This window comes from Stegastes partitus, unplaced genomic scaffold (genome assembly GCF_000690725.1).
Source record: "Stegastes partitus isolate 25-593 unplaced genomic scaffold, Stegastes_partitus-1.0.2 Scaffold307, whole genome shotgun sequence".
NCBI classification, from domain to species: domain Eukaryota; kingdom Metazoa; phylum Chordata; class Actinopteri; family Pomacentridae; genus Stegastes; species Stegastes partitus.
Genome location: NW_007578038.1, coordinates 57,842 through 72,136, shown reverse-complemented (window position 1 = coordinate 72,136; position 14,295 = coordinate 57,842). Strand labels below are relative to the sequence as shown.

At 42.3% G+C, this 14,295-nt stretch overlaps 1 protein-coding gene across 1 annotated transcript in view; it reads left to right on the top strand.

The window, feature by feature from the left end:
* fgf11a (fibroblast growth factor 11a) overlaps positions 1–14,016 on the top strand; it is a 111,064-nt gene extending 97,048 nt beyond the window's left edge. Inside the window, exons 4-5 of the mRNA XM_008283336.1 lie at positions 10,581–10,779; positions 12,255–14,016. Of these exons, the coding sequence (XP_008281558.1) occupies positions 10,581–10,779; positions 12,255–12,397 (342 nt within the window). The 3' untranslated portion in view covers positions 12,398–14,016. The remainder of the gene's footprint in view (positions 1–10,580; positions 10,780–12,254) is intronic.
* The last annotated feature ends 279 nt before the right edge of the window (positions 14,017–14,295 follow it).

The window sequence follows — 14,295 nt, the reverse complement described above, 5'->3', positions numbered from 1 at the left end:
GACAGGTCACCAGTCTATCACAGGGCTACACTTAGAGACAGACAACCAAGCACACTCACATTCACACCTACGGACAATTTAGAATCACCAATTTAACATGTTTTTGGCGAGAACCCACGCTGCACGGGGAGAACATGCAAACTCCATGCAGAAAGATCCCGAGTGTCCTCACCGGGACGCGAACCGGCGACCTTCTTGCTGCGAGGCAGCGATACAAACCACTGAACCACCTTGCAGCCCAAAGTGGTTTTCCTACAGATAGTATGTTTAGTATACATGCAAGCTATTCACCTCACCATGCTTTTGTCAGTGCATTAAACTCACTTTACATAAGAATCATTAGAAACAAATCGTTACACTTTTAATATAGAAGTCATAAATGACAGCTCCACCCTTTTAAACCAGCCTATATATGAGCTACAGTCCTGTTATTTTGCAGCGTGCTGTCCCACAGTCATAGAGCAGATTCTCACACAGCTCCAGTGAAGATGACACATCCTTTTTTTTTCCCAGAGTGAAGCATCTTTTTGTCTGTGAATAAGCCCCGAACAGCTCCGCGTACAATCGCAGCGCAAGTCAACCAGAAAAAATGCTGCTTTTAAAACCCAAGAAAACAGGCCCTTCGCTGGTGCTACTACGGGCTTTGACAAAGTTGCTTTGAATGCCAGAGGTTGTTTTTCACTTAACGGCTGTAGATGTTGATGTTTTTTAACACTTGAGCTGGCTAGTTTATCCGCCAGAGAAAACAGCAAGCCAGCAGCTTGGAAATTGAAGTTTTCTCCCCTAAATGCTGAGTGATGGTTTAAATGCACAATTTGAGAGAACAGTGCTGACGATAATGCAAAAAAAAAAGAGAGAATACCGGCAGGGCTGCATGTTGTCCATGCATAAATTAATAAATGATAATTACTCCTATCTTTGGAGAATTGTTTTGCAAGCTCCTGTGATGCTTCCTCAGCTGTTTGTCCTCAATTAAAGTTGTTTTTTCCTGCTCATTTGCTCAGATAATCATCTGCTTTGCTGGTAAACAAGCTTATAAGGCTAACCTTGCTCTGTGTGCTTTTGGTGCTGATTCTTATCCTCCTGACAAGAGTTGCATCTGTGAGTAAATATTCATCAGTCACTGTACAGGGACAAAAAATGCCCCGTTTTATTTCTCTATATGAGGTTTGTCCTGTAGCCCTTTGATTTCACTCGCTCTGATTAAACCCTTCGATCACAGTATCATTTATCGTACAGTAACAGCATCAAACCAGCAGAGACAGACACTAAAGCAAGTGCTTTTTGGATGAAAGAAAGCAGCTCCCGATTCATGATCAATGCAATATCTTTTTTATAACCCGGCCATCCCTTTAAACTTTTTCCCCCCCTGCAGGATATATATTTTTTTTATGACGCTTTCTGTTTTATTGGAGTGTGAAGTGAAGAGACAGGAGGGACAGGACGGAGATGGAGGCTGAAGATGTGAGCTGACAGTCAGCTGACAGAGTTGAAGCTGCGAAGCCAAACTCGGCCTTTTGACCTCTGGGATGATATGATGCACGGCGTCCGCACGGCTGCAAATAGCTCCAGCAAATTTATATGAAAGTTTTGATTTAATGCTTTCTTTCAAGAGTCATAAACCAGCAATCATAGGTCAGTTAGGTGTGTGTGCTTAAAAACAACTGTTTTTACAGGAAGGCTATGAATTGAAGAAGAGTTTGTATATTTTTCTGTTTTATTAAATTAGAGAAGAAAATGTTAAATCACACTTTTTTATCTTTTTTTTTTTTTTTTTTTTTTAATGATAAAATTACATTCCATTTGTGGAAAAAAAACAAAGTTGTATCCACACACAGCATCCATATTTTAATAAATAATTATATGTATTTTTCCATTTCTTAAGTGTAAAATTAGATGATTTTATCTTAATTAAATGCCCCACCAGTGGTTGTTATTATACAGATATTTGCTGTTATTTTAAAGGGAAAAACAAAAAATTTAGGGCTAAAAAAATGTGAATGAAAGCAACCTTCAAATCATTATTTTAAGGGTTTTGTTGTTGTTGTTGTTGTTGTTTTTTACAGCATAATTACATTTAAAATGCCCTAAAATATGAGACACTGTTCCACCATGCTCTGTGCATGTTCCTGCTTATGCAGACAGGAGATAAAAAAGAGGAAATTAGTGAGAGCGATGGTCGTCCTCAAGTATCGCAGCACCTCCCCCTTTAATCACATTTACTATGTGTGATATGAAAGGGGTCAAAACTACAAAGAATTGTCTTCAAGTGTGCCGTTAACCTCCGCTCTAATGCACTAGCACCACTAGCAGCTGTGGTCCTGTTAGGTGAGATCTGAACCCATAAAAAAGCTGATTTTAATTTGGCTGCCATCCCTTTGTGCAGTGATGCTCTGCTCCAAGTGCTCCTGCCATGCTAGGAACTCTCCCTGGATGTCTTGATAGACGCTAAAACTCCTCCACAGGGTCAAAACAGCAACCTTTCAACTTGAATTTCATCTTGAGGATGAAGCTGGAAAGAGGCAAATTTAGTGATTGGAGCAGGTGAAGAGCAACAATCATGTAGTGGTGGCCAAAAACAGTTTGTAGTTATGGCACGGTGAGCAGGTGTCATGATGGAGCCATCATGCCACAGTTCGCCAAGTGTTCTGCCTCAGACACCTTCAGGACGTTACAGTAGATCTAGATGTTGACATACTCACCCTGGGCTTCAGTGCTCAACCTCAAGAAAATGAGGAGAATGCCGTCTTTGGCTTAGGAGACTTCTGGCTCTTCCATTGTGATAATGTCTGTTTGGTCTTTGCTGTCAAACCACCTCCTGTATCCCAGCTGCTGGCTTACATGAAATATGATGGTTGCTCTCTCCTCTAGTTTGAAATCCATGATGAGACTGCAAAAGCACACCTACCAGTGATCACAAAAACACATGCAGCAGAGCTCCTGATGTTGATCACACGTTGCCATGCAGAAACCTTGTTGCACTCTTGGTCTCTCCTCGTGTGTTCACTTGGTGGCCAGAAATTCAAATGAAAGCTAACGTTGGTCTGACTTTACAAGACATTTGCTCGTCTCTGCTGCCCCTAATTTGGCAAAAATAAATGCATGTTTAATGAAATCTCCCCTTGCGGATGCCTCAAGAACACTTTCCGAGTTGTGGAGTGGAGTCACTTAACTCGGACTCAAGCCATAAACCTGATGACTTCATGCCTCATACTACTTTGGCTTCAAAGCACAGCGACTTCACAGTGAATTGATGTCCTCCCCAAGCCCAAGGATTACATTTTTTGTTGTAAGAAAGAAAAAACTTTGAATCAGTGTAGCAGCAGGAGGAACAGTGTGTTTAGCAGATACCTGTGACTGTAAAGCCAAACGACCACCCTGTTAAACATGCACAACTTCTCATCATAGCATAGTCGCTGAATATGCACCAGATCATGATGCTAAACCGACTAGATCACAAATCTAAATGAATGCAGCCCCACTGACAGCAGAGAACACTTAAAGACGTGATCCCAGATGAACGTGGCTGTTTCCGCAACGTCTGAATGAAGCCACATTAATGCAAAGTCACTCATGTCTGAATGACAAAGCCATCACTTTAGCTATTTAATGAAGCCAGCAATGTTACTTATTTGATGTCTGAAAGGGACTTTGCTGTGTCACAGGAGTTAAACACCACGGCACACTTGATCAGCTTCTCTTAAACCCCGTGAACCTCAAGTCGTTTCTCGGCGTTCTTTGCTCCGATCACATTTTTTTTTTAACTTACTGTGGGCTCATTTTTTACTGCAATACAAAGTCTTGCAGCATGACAAAGCTATAGGCTGACATAAATCACAATAAAAGGAGATTTTTTTTTTGATTTTTGATTTTACAAACAGACCTGAAATCAGTGGCTTTTTTCCAAGTGGCTGTAGGTTTTAGTAATATTTGAAATGTAGCGAGTCTACATATTTTACTACTTCCCTGTTTAACTTTTCCATACTTTTCTCCTTTCTGCTCTTTGTAAGCCCTCCAGTTCATCGTAGTTCTGCCAAAAAAGTCTCAAAAGTTTTGTCAATGCGAGTCACTGATGGCGTCCTGGTTGTGCCGAGGAGCGCAGACTTTTTGGTTTTGTTTACAGAACCTGGTGCAGCCCGTTTATTTTTGGCAAATTTGTGAAAGACACATGCAGAATAAAATGATTTTGATGAAATTTCATGATTTCAAGCTTAAGTTTGCAAGAGAGCGGCATGTCAGAGGTGAGTAGTTCAAGAGCTGTTAAAAAGTTGATAATCAGTTGATTGTATTGACTTTTTACAGTTTCTGGTCTGGTGATTTTGACAAATGTTTTTTTGTTGAATGAGACATGTAGAGTAAAGACATTTTGATAAGATATTAAAATTTAAAGCTCAGGTTTGGTTTTCAGATGGAACAGCAAGACACAGATGATGAGTTCAAGGACTGGCAGAAAGTTGGAAATCGAATTTTTTTTGTTGTTGTTTTTTTATGATAAACTGATGATTTTTAAAAGATAGTCATCTCAAATCATTCACATCCCCTGGCAGGTTTGGGGGTTAAGAGGGTTTAGTAGTAGTAGTAGTTTATTTCATTCATTGACAAAACAACAACAACAACAAAATGCAATACAATACGAAACAAAAGTTTCCAACTTATGAATGAAAATGGAGCAGAAAGAAGAATCAACATCTATATTTTTGCCCCTTTATAACAAACATTCAGGTACAATCAGCATTAAAAACAAACAAACAACAAACAAAATGACTTTAAAGTCTGAAAGGCCTGCACAGCCACTCTCACTATTTTAGTCATGTGACACCACTGTGATACTCTTAATTCATTTCTTTGTATTTCAATAATATACTGAATTTACTTATGTTTTTGAATCTTGTGTGTGATTTCGATTCTTTTGATTCCTAGATTGTTCCATAAATCGACCTCTTTGACAGAAATGCACTAGTTTAGTTAGTTCTGAAGTTTGTTCAAAGCAGTATATGCTTTTTTTTAAACCAAAAAGCATACTGACACTATAAAAAGTTTTAATTTTGATGAAGATCACATAAGTTCTTACAGGACATGAGCACCTCCACTTGGCATTGAACCCGACTGAGCACGTAACTCGAGACTCACTTTCTCCCACAATTGCCGAACTTGAAGCCAAAACATCTTATCCATCACATCTGTCATGAACACTCCCGGCTCACTAAAGCCAATTCAGTGCAACAGTATTGATCTGCGGTCGCTGCTGACACGCGAACCCGCAAACATGATTCACTGAAAGCTGCGAAAAAAACGACTCATAATTCCCTCGGTCAGCGCAGAGACAGACATGAGCACCGTCATACATGTGTCCTATCGATGGTGTGAAATACGTTCGTCCTCTGGGACTCGCTCGATAGGTGTCGGCGACTTAAAGCCCCTGGATTAACCTGTGCTAGCCTGATTGCAGCTTGTAAGTCGCTTTAAGTTCTTCACGCTCGGTCGCGTCGGCATGTCGCGCGTCCAATCAAAACCTAATCCAGGTTTTTTTTTGTTTTTTTTTTCCCCCCTGCTCCAATGCCTATTGGCTTTTTCGCAGAGGTCTTACATAGAATCAACCCCCCCCGGCTGAGTGCACGGGAGGCTCATTGGTTAATGGCAGAAACGGGCCTGAATAATGTCTTTAGGTGTCAGCGGATGGAAATAAGATGAGGCTATAGGTGTGTCATTACCGGAGAATAATCCCAACTCTGCTCCCTTCAACCTCTCATCTCATTTTTTTTTGTTTTGTTTCATCTTATCCCCCTGCTTCCTTCTTCTCTCCTCCTCTCCATCCCTTTCTTCTTCTTCTTCTCTTCTGTCTGTGGGAGTGAGTGATGAGGGAGGGAAGCGGTCCATCCGTCACTGTTGATGTCGCTAGCGACTGTGTGTGTGTGTGTGTGTGTGTGTGTGTGTGTGTCTATATGCATGTCATCTGGCGCCGGGTGGCCTCCCACTGATGTAAGAGGGATCCGTCATGTCTCTCTGTCACAACAGCAGACACGCATGAGTGGACGCACACACACACACAACTAAACACACATACAATCCTCTGGTCTATCTGTAACAGTTTACCCTTGATCTGATTAGTAGTCTTTTATATTCCTGCACTAAAAACTTGTGTAAAAGTGTCCTCACCAAATGGAAGTTATTAGATTTAGTGAAATCAGAAGTCGCCCCGGAGTCGTGCGAGTCAGTCGTATGCGTTATTGTTCTGTTGTTGTCCCTCTCCTGCATCCGGAGGCGTGTGATGATACGACATGATGGGACTGTTTCCGCTTAAAGTCTTCCTCAAATGTGGCACATAAAAAATGCAGAAAGAAGCCTCGTGTTGGATTTGTGGTTGTTCTCCGAATCGAGGGCTTTTTAGCGTGCTAAAAGAGGTCCTTTGGGAAGAGCTGAGTGTTATGGAGTGGCAAGTAGACACCAGTTAATTTTGGAGCATAAAGAGCAGCGGCGGCGGCGGAGGTTGTGGTGGTGACAGGAAGCTCCAGGACCGTGTTTGGAGCAGCCCCTGCTGAGCACAAAAGGAACTGCAGCCGGAGTCTGGTTTGTCTTCCAGATGAGGGGAAATGAGGGTTTATTGGACTCAGGTGAGGGATAGTTTTCACAGTTTTTATTAGGCGGGAGTCTGCAGCTCGTTTGGTGTTCTGGGTGACGAGGCAGGAGGAGGAGGAGGAGGAGGAGGAGGTCGGGCCTTTCCTCAGGTTTTGATGAAGAGGTAATGATCAGTCAGAAATCAGCCTGATTCAGAGTAAAGTGTTGCAGACAGATGTGCGTCCGTCCCCTGTGTGTCTGCTGTGTGAATAATGCACCTCTATAAATGGCTGTTTAATAGTGTGTTATCCTATAAAGCGGCATCGCTGATGGCACCCTGATTGTGTGTTTGACACTATGAAGCTGGCTCCCAGCCAACACTTTAATCTAATTAAACACAACTGTAACATGGACCACTGAAACATTCTATACAGTAGCAGCTAGTTTATTTTAAAATCATCTACAGATGTCGGATTTCAAAACGCATGATGGTGAAATGTTTTGGAAATGTTTAAACCATTCATCTGACATTGCAGAAAAGTGGATCAAATTAACTCACTGTACGCTCTCCAGAGGTGAGTGTGCAATCATGCATGCAAGTGTTTCTGTTTTCCTGCGAGGGGGATCCAGCACTAAGAGTTACACAGAAACTGAATGAAAAATTAAAGGTGTATTTTAAAAAATGAAGGTTAGAAATTCGGTGAAAACAGCGCTGATTATGTGTTATTATGTTCACCGACTGCAGGTCTGTGAGATTTAAACATAGCTTCAACGGTGACTAAAGGGCTTTGTGTTGGTTTTCTGTGCAGAGTGTAGACATTTAGATAAGATGACAGGCTGCCCTTAAACATCAGTCTAAAGCATCAGGAGTTTGAGTGGACTTGACATCTTGATGGAGTTGAAATGTGGTTAAGAAGACACCGGCGTGCAGCTTAATGGGCTGGATTAGAGGCTTCATATGTGCTCACAGCCACACAGTAAAGGGTTATGTTAATGTGGAGCTACTTCAGTGATGAAAAAAAAGGAAGAAATAGTGGTTAAAAATTTTAATTCAGGAAAAAAAATGCATATATTAGATTTTGCTTGTCAACAGATCTGCAAGCATCTAGAATATTTACCTTTTTGATTTTTTTTTTTACGACTAGTACCTTTTTTCCCCTTCTCCTGAATGATAGGTTTAGATTTTTTGTTTTCTCCATTATGATTTAGAGAAACTTCAACGGGGGGAATTTCAGGATAATCAGAAATTCTTTAAAAGATAAGAACATCCACACTGGACTAGTCCGTTTTCAGTTATATAAGTCCTAAAAAAATTAATTGAAATAATAACATTAAGTAAGGATGAGAAGTAATGAGAACCAAAAAGACTCAATTACAAGTCAAAGCCCAGCAGTCATAATTTTCGAAATATCAAGCGCAGAAGTACTTATTATACATTTTGTGGAGTGGAAGCGAGATTAAGGCCTGCATTTAAAATCTAAATGTAATATATTACAATAAGTCACAGTGCACATTCTTAAAAACTGCTCCCTGGTTGTTATTATATCGGCTACTGCGTGCTTAAGTAGCATTTTAGCTGTTCCAAGGAGAAACTGTTTTCATTACACACAATCAGTTTGCCAAGTGGTTCCCAACTTAGGGGTTGGGTCCCTCCAGAGGGACACCGAATACATTTCAGGGGTCATAAGGTGATGAGTGACCCACTAAAGACGCAAGTTGTGTTACATAAAACTTAGAGATGAGGTTATCAATAGATGAATTGACTGTGGTACTTGACTTAAATTAAATTAAACTAATTTTTTGGACTGTTGGAAACTTCATCTTATGTTGTAGAAAACAGGCACTTCTCACTTTTCTGATGTTTCCTAGATCAACTGAATTATTCAACTTCTTCTCCTTTTTTTCTGAAAACTTGAAGAGTTTTACCTGACTGAGCCCTGCATAGTTACGATGAAACCATATGGGGAGTTTATTGGAGGGATTTCTCTTTCCCAGAGCTGTAATCACCTCATAGACATCTGAAACAAGTCAAGAGCCGTAAACACCAGAAACCACAGACTTAATCTCAGTGCATTTTTTAAACGGATGTAAAATCTTCATCTAAAAAAACTACATACACCTGCAGGATAAAAGTAAAAAACAAAAGATTTCTGTTTAATATAAAGTGTTGCAGCATGTATCGTTTATTTAAATGTGCCAGATCTCCAATTTTTGTGGCTCAATGGATCATGCTAATATTCCACCATCAATACAAAAGAGCTAAAGTATGCAACATTAGCATGACCCATAAAGCCATGATAGCTGCATTGAGACATATGCTAGGTGGATTTTAGTTTTGCAGAGCCAGACCTAACTTCACAGCACTGTGTCAGCACTAGAGAATGATCTAACTGTATCTCATTCTGCTACAGTGGTGTCACAATCATCGTGGGCAGTGCTAAGCCCAGGATGTAGTGATGGTGCCCCTGCAAATTAGCCTTATTGAAATGTTCTTCAAAAATATTGTTGTTGTTTCCTGTCGTCAAGGTTTTGAAAATGGCTGCACGTAGATAGCAGAAGGGCAGGAGAATGCTGGTGGAAATGCGAAATTAATACCAGAAGTCTCCATCCGTTGATTCAGACTAGGTGGAATTAAAATGGAATTACCCTTTAATTATACCACTGAAGTAAGTTACTTTGCACCGCTGGCCCTGCAACCGTGACCAGCTTCAGCCTGTGAAATGACACTTAAAACTGGGCCATTCCCAAATTTGCATCCCTCCACTCTCGCTTAGTTGCACCCAGGAGGAGAGCAAGCTAATCAGAAAGTCCTCCTTCGCACAAGGTTGATCATAGATTGGTAATGAAACAGATCCAACATACACACACACACACCCTTTACATTATACGTATGGCCACTTTCCGTTTAATTCACATAATTAATCAATTAGTGATCTCCAGCACGCCTTGTCTGGAGGGGGTGCAAGCTGCTGATCGGGCCTCGCAAAGCAGGCTTTAATCCATTTAGGTTCACATGCACTGAGAAGATGAGACGCGTCACACTGCAGTGCAAACACAGTTAATGATAGCGATCTGATTACACCTTCCGAGACACTGCAGACCTTTGGATTTCGCTCTGTGCTAATAGAGCTAAGGTAATGGGTGGGCAAGGAAATGAATGGCTGCCTAAGTGAATGGATGTGTAATTAAAGAATGGGCGATACAGTCAATGTAATTAGCTTGTTTATGTGCGGTACAATGGATATGGGCAGGCGTTAAGGCCCTGCGCCTGCAGTGTGGCAGACAAACGGAGAGAGGAGGAGATAGAAGATGGAGAGAAGGAGGAGAGAGAGAGAGGTGGAATGGGAATGAGAGAGAGAGAGAGAGAGAGCAAACTCCTTATTCAGGCCTTTTCTGCTCACCCGTCACATCAAGGCTCCAAATCAATCCTGCAAATTGGTTTGTTCCTCGACAAGGTTACCAAATGACGGAGGGATGGAGGGAATGAAGTGGAGAAGGAGAGGCAGAATATGAGATAGAGAAGGAATATGTGAGGAGCTGTAACAAGAGAGGGAGACGGGGAGGGTAGAGGGATGTCCCGCTGTTGACGTATTGTCTAATGCGGAGCTATGCGCGTCTGTGCATGTGTGTGAGCTGAAGGCCAACGGCGGGGTCATTAAACTATGGAGGGAGGTGAAGGATCCGGCTGGTTGTTATTTGTTACAGGTAAACCGAACCGGCTGAGTTATGGCACCGCCGCTCGCAAAAACCCTCACTTTGTCCATGTGGCAAACCGCCGTGTGCACATGTTGAACTGAGTTTGTCCAAGTGTGTGTGTGTGTGTGTGTGCGCTTTGTTGATGCGACCGCAGATGCTCCTGTAACCCTGTCACAATGAAATGTGGGGCCCATTTCCTCCCATTCCCAGCTGAGCCAGTGGAATTGAAGAGTAAATATATAAATAATAGACGAGATAAAAAATGGCGCTCGCTCCAAATGTGTTATTCTTCTCCTCTGACCTAATGTGTTTGTGTGTGTCTCTTGCAGGAACACTTCACACCTGAGTGCAAGTTTAAGGAGTGCGTATTCGAGAACTACTACGTCACCTACTCGTCCATCCTGTACAGACAGACCCAGTCGGGGCGGGCCTGGTACATCGGCATCAATCGGGACGGACAAGTCATGAAGGGGAACCGTGTCAAGAAGACCAAGGGAGCTGCTCACTTCCTGCCCAAACTTATTGAAGGTAGGAATTTATTGCCAACTTGCTGCTCCAAGACTTTGCGGGACTAGTTTCTCATCTTTGGTACTCATTTTTATGAACAATCATGGTCGCTTTGCACTAAAATTTCTTCCAAACATTCTGTAAATGTGAAACACATCACTCTATGTGGCATCAAATAATGTTGGTCAACAACAACCAAGCTGGCATCAGGTTTTTTGGAACAATTTTTACATAGAAGCATTTTTTTTCTCCATTTAAAAGAAAAGGGAAAAAATTGACTTTGACTTGTGATTGCTATATCAAGGCACATTCACTACCTGTGGACAAATAACCCAACATTCCTTAACACAGAAACAGATACAACACGTGTCATCGCAGCTTTGATTGAAAAAAGAAAAGAAAAAAAAGAGTGGGCTAATAAAAAAATAAACTACCCCATTTAAATTTGGCCATGTCTGATGTCTAAACCCATCTGCAATGCATGCTGAATCTCTGAAAAAAAGTCACCCTTCAACTTCAATTTCATTTTGAGGAAAAGGAAGAAGTCACAGGGAGCCAAATCTGATAAGTGATGCACCAAATGTCTTCCCTCAGTCACCTTAAAGGTGTTACAGTCAGACTCTTGAAAGCTTGACCCTGAGGGAATAATGTCCCAGAGCACAAGCAGAAGAAAACAATGGCTCCTTGTGTACCTGACACATCTCACTGTGAGATATTCCACTGTGAAAACTGCCTTTTTTTTTCTCTCACATGAACATTGGCTGAATGAGTGAATGCAGCCTATTTACTATTATAAACACGAGATTTTTTTTAAGAAGGATGCTTCAAAGTAAAAATATATGTGAGTCATTTTTTTTACTTAAAGATGTGTTTTAGCCACTAGGGTACAACAAAGTCACCTGTAAACACATCGCTGAACATTTTGAGTTCTATATGTCGAGCAAAGCAGTCGCCAGTTTTCCATCCAGCAGATACTTAGCAGCTTTAGCATCTGAAGTTGTGATTCTGCAAACCTGACGAAGGCAAGTAAAATATTCCCTCTCCTATGGATATATATTTTGTCGGTCAGTCTTCTACATTCCCCTGCTTGTAGCTAACTTTTGGTGGGTGGTGTTTGATTCCATTTAGGTTGGTTTTGCAGAGCTTGTCTGCCCGCTGCATGCTCTAAAACCTAAACAATTGGCCAAAAGGTGGGAAAATGCTCCATAGAGCTGAAAATAATGATGTATTTGTGAACAAATTAGCCCTCTTATGGTATACATCTTCATTTAATTCATTTTTTATATGAAGATTTTCATCAGTGCAGCTTTGAAATGAACGTTTGTAGCTAAGAGACTCCTCGTTTTGTTAACCGATGTTTCCCAATTTAAGCTTAAAATCTGTCTTTGTGGGTGATAAACAAAGGGGAGGGATCTCCAAAGAATAAGCTAAAGAAGCATCAGATGAAGTCCTGTCCTTGCCCCCCTATCATCTAACTCTCTCTTTGCCTTCCCCAGTGGCCATGTACAGGGAGCCCTCTCTACACGACGTCGCTGAGCAGAGTCCACCCAGAAAAACGCCCAAGACCTCCAGTGACTCGCCCGTGCTGCAGAACGGCAAGAAAGACCCTCAATCCAAAACCAAAACCTCCTCCTCCTAGCGCTCAGAGACACGGGGGTGGGAGGGAGAGAGGAAGGATGGATGACACGGGGCACCGACGGACACCTGAACAAGGTTGTTAGGGCTCCCCGCCACCTGCTGCCTGTTAACACTGACCCCCCACAATGCACTGGTGTAAAGTCGGGAGCGAAAGGGTCCAGGCAGAGTGGGAGCTAGCCAACGGGACGCCCCCCCCTTTTACCTTCACAGACCCTCCCCACCCCCTCACCTCTCTAATCCACACCAGCCCTCCACCTTCTTACTGAATAACCTCTGTGATGAGCAGAGCCTGGGATATAAAAGCAATAACTCCATGAAGAGGTGAACAGTGGCCTAGCATTGTATAGCATGTCACCATGTTTAAAAACCAGCTGGAAGGACATCCGCCTTCCAGCCGTCATCAGCGACATCCTTCCGGTTCAACCAAATATCCGAGCAAAGTCTTCCTGGTTTCTACCACAATGGGGTGCGACGGGGGGCAAAATCCGTCCCTCTGCAGCGCACACTTTACAAATGGGTTGTGTTTTTATTTCCCCGAAGGGTTTCATGCTAATGTTAGCTCGACACGGAGCCATTCGAATGCGAGGCTGTCACGGAGACCCTTAGCTCTGCAGCCATCTGCTCAGTCCACATCTTCTGTGTGTGTCAGCAACTTTTGTGAGATGGCCTGAATACTTGTCAGCCCTATTTGTGTGCGTGTGTGTGTGTGTGTGTGTGTGTTCCCTTCTTCTTCTATTCACCTTTGGCACGATTTGATTAGTTTGTGACATGGACTCAATTTTCCACTCTGCGGCACAAGAAAACCCCTCCCGTCCTCTCCGGCTCTGTTAATGGAGTCTGGGGCTGATCAGAATCTTTCGACCCTTAAACGAGGGGCCAAGAGCTCCCTCGGCGCAACCACACACACACACTCATTTACACAATGACATTTACCAACACTCGCAAGAGGTGTGTGTGTACTGCGCGCACACACTCCGGCGGGCCCCCCTCCGATGTCCATGAGCGACGACCGCGGAAAACGATCTCACGACTTAACACACTTAACACAATGACACGCGTTAACACACACACACACACACACTTATGAATGCTGGCATACGTGCCGACACAGCGGCGAGTGTGTGTGTATGCCGGTTCTGGGAGATGATGAGGATATTATCAGTGAGATGGGGTAGTGATGGAGCCTGACTGTGTAGCTTGTGATTGCAGTGCGATGGCTTTTTTTTCACTGCGGCTGGTCATGCATTGCACAAAACCCTCAAGGCCCTCACAGTATGTGCAGACCCTCTTTCCCACTGTGGTGTTCTTGGCTTCAAAATATAGACGTGAAATATGCTTTTGTTTAGTTGATGCATCCAAAATGTCCTGCCATCTTATAGTGACTTTTTTTTTAACTGCCTCTGCAGATTACTCGCTGCCCCGTCACTGTCTGCAAGCCAGAAATACTCCTCATGCTGTATTCCTATCATAGAATATGCTTTTGGATTACAGTGTTCAAACATTTTAAAGTCATATAAAACAGCTGTCTAGTGACCTGACCTGATTTAACCTGCCAAATGTGAAACCAAAACTCGATCCAAGTCATACAAGCTCCATTTTCATTCATTGCTGACTGTTAAGCTAAGGCAGCACATTGGATACACCACCTAAAAAAATCATCCAAATTGACTTTAAAAATATTAGGTAAATGGTGGTGACGCATCTTTGTGAGCACCCCCGAAAGCAAACGTGAGTCCTCGGAAAAATAATGTCCTCTTGGTATAAAGGTAACCTAAAAATCTGAAACAATCGATGTTTAGTATGTGGTTAATATGTCATGTAATTGGGACTTCTATCTTATCTGACTCATGCTAAAAAATTATTCCACGCTTTCTTTTCACAATACTTGGAGTCTACATT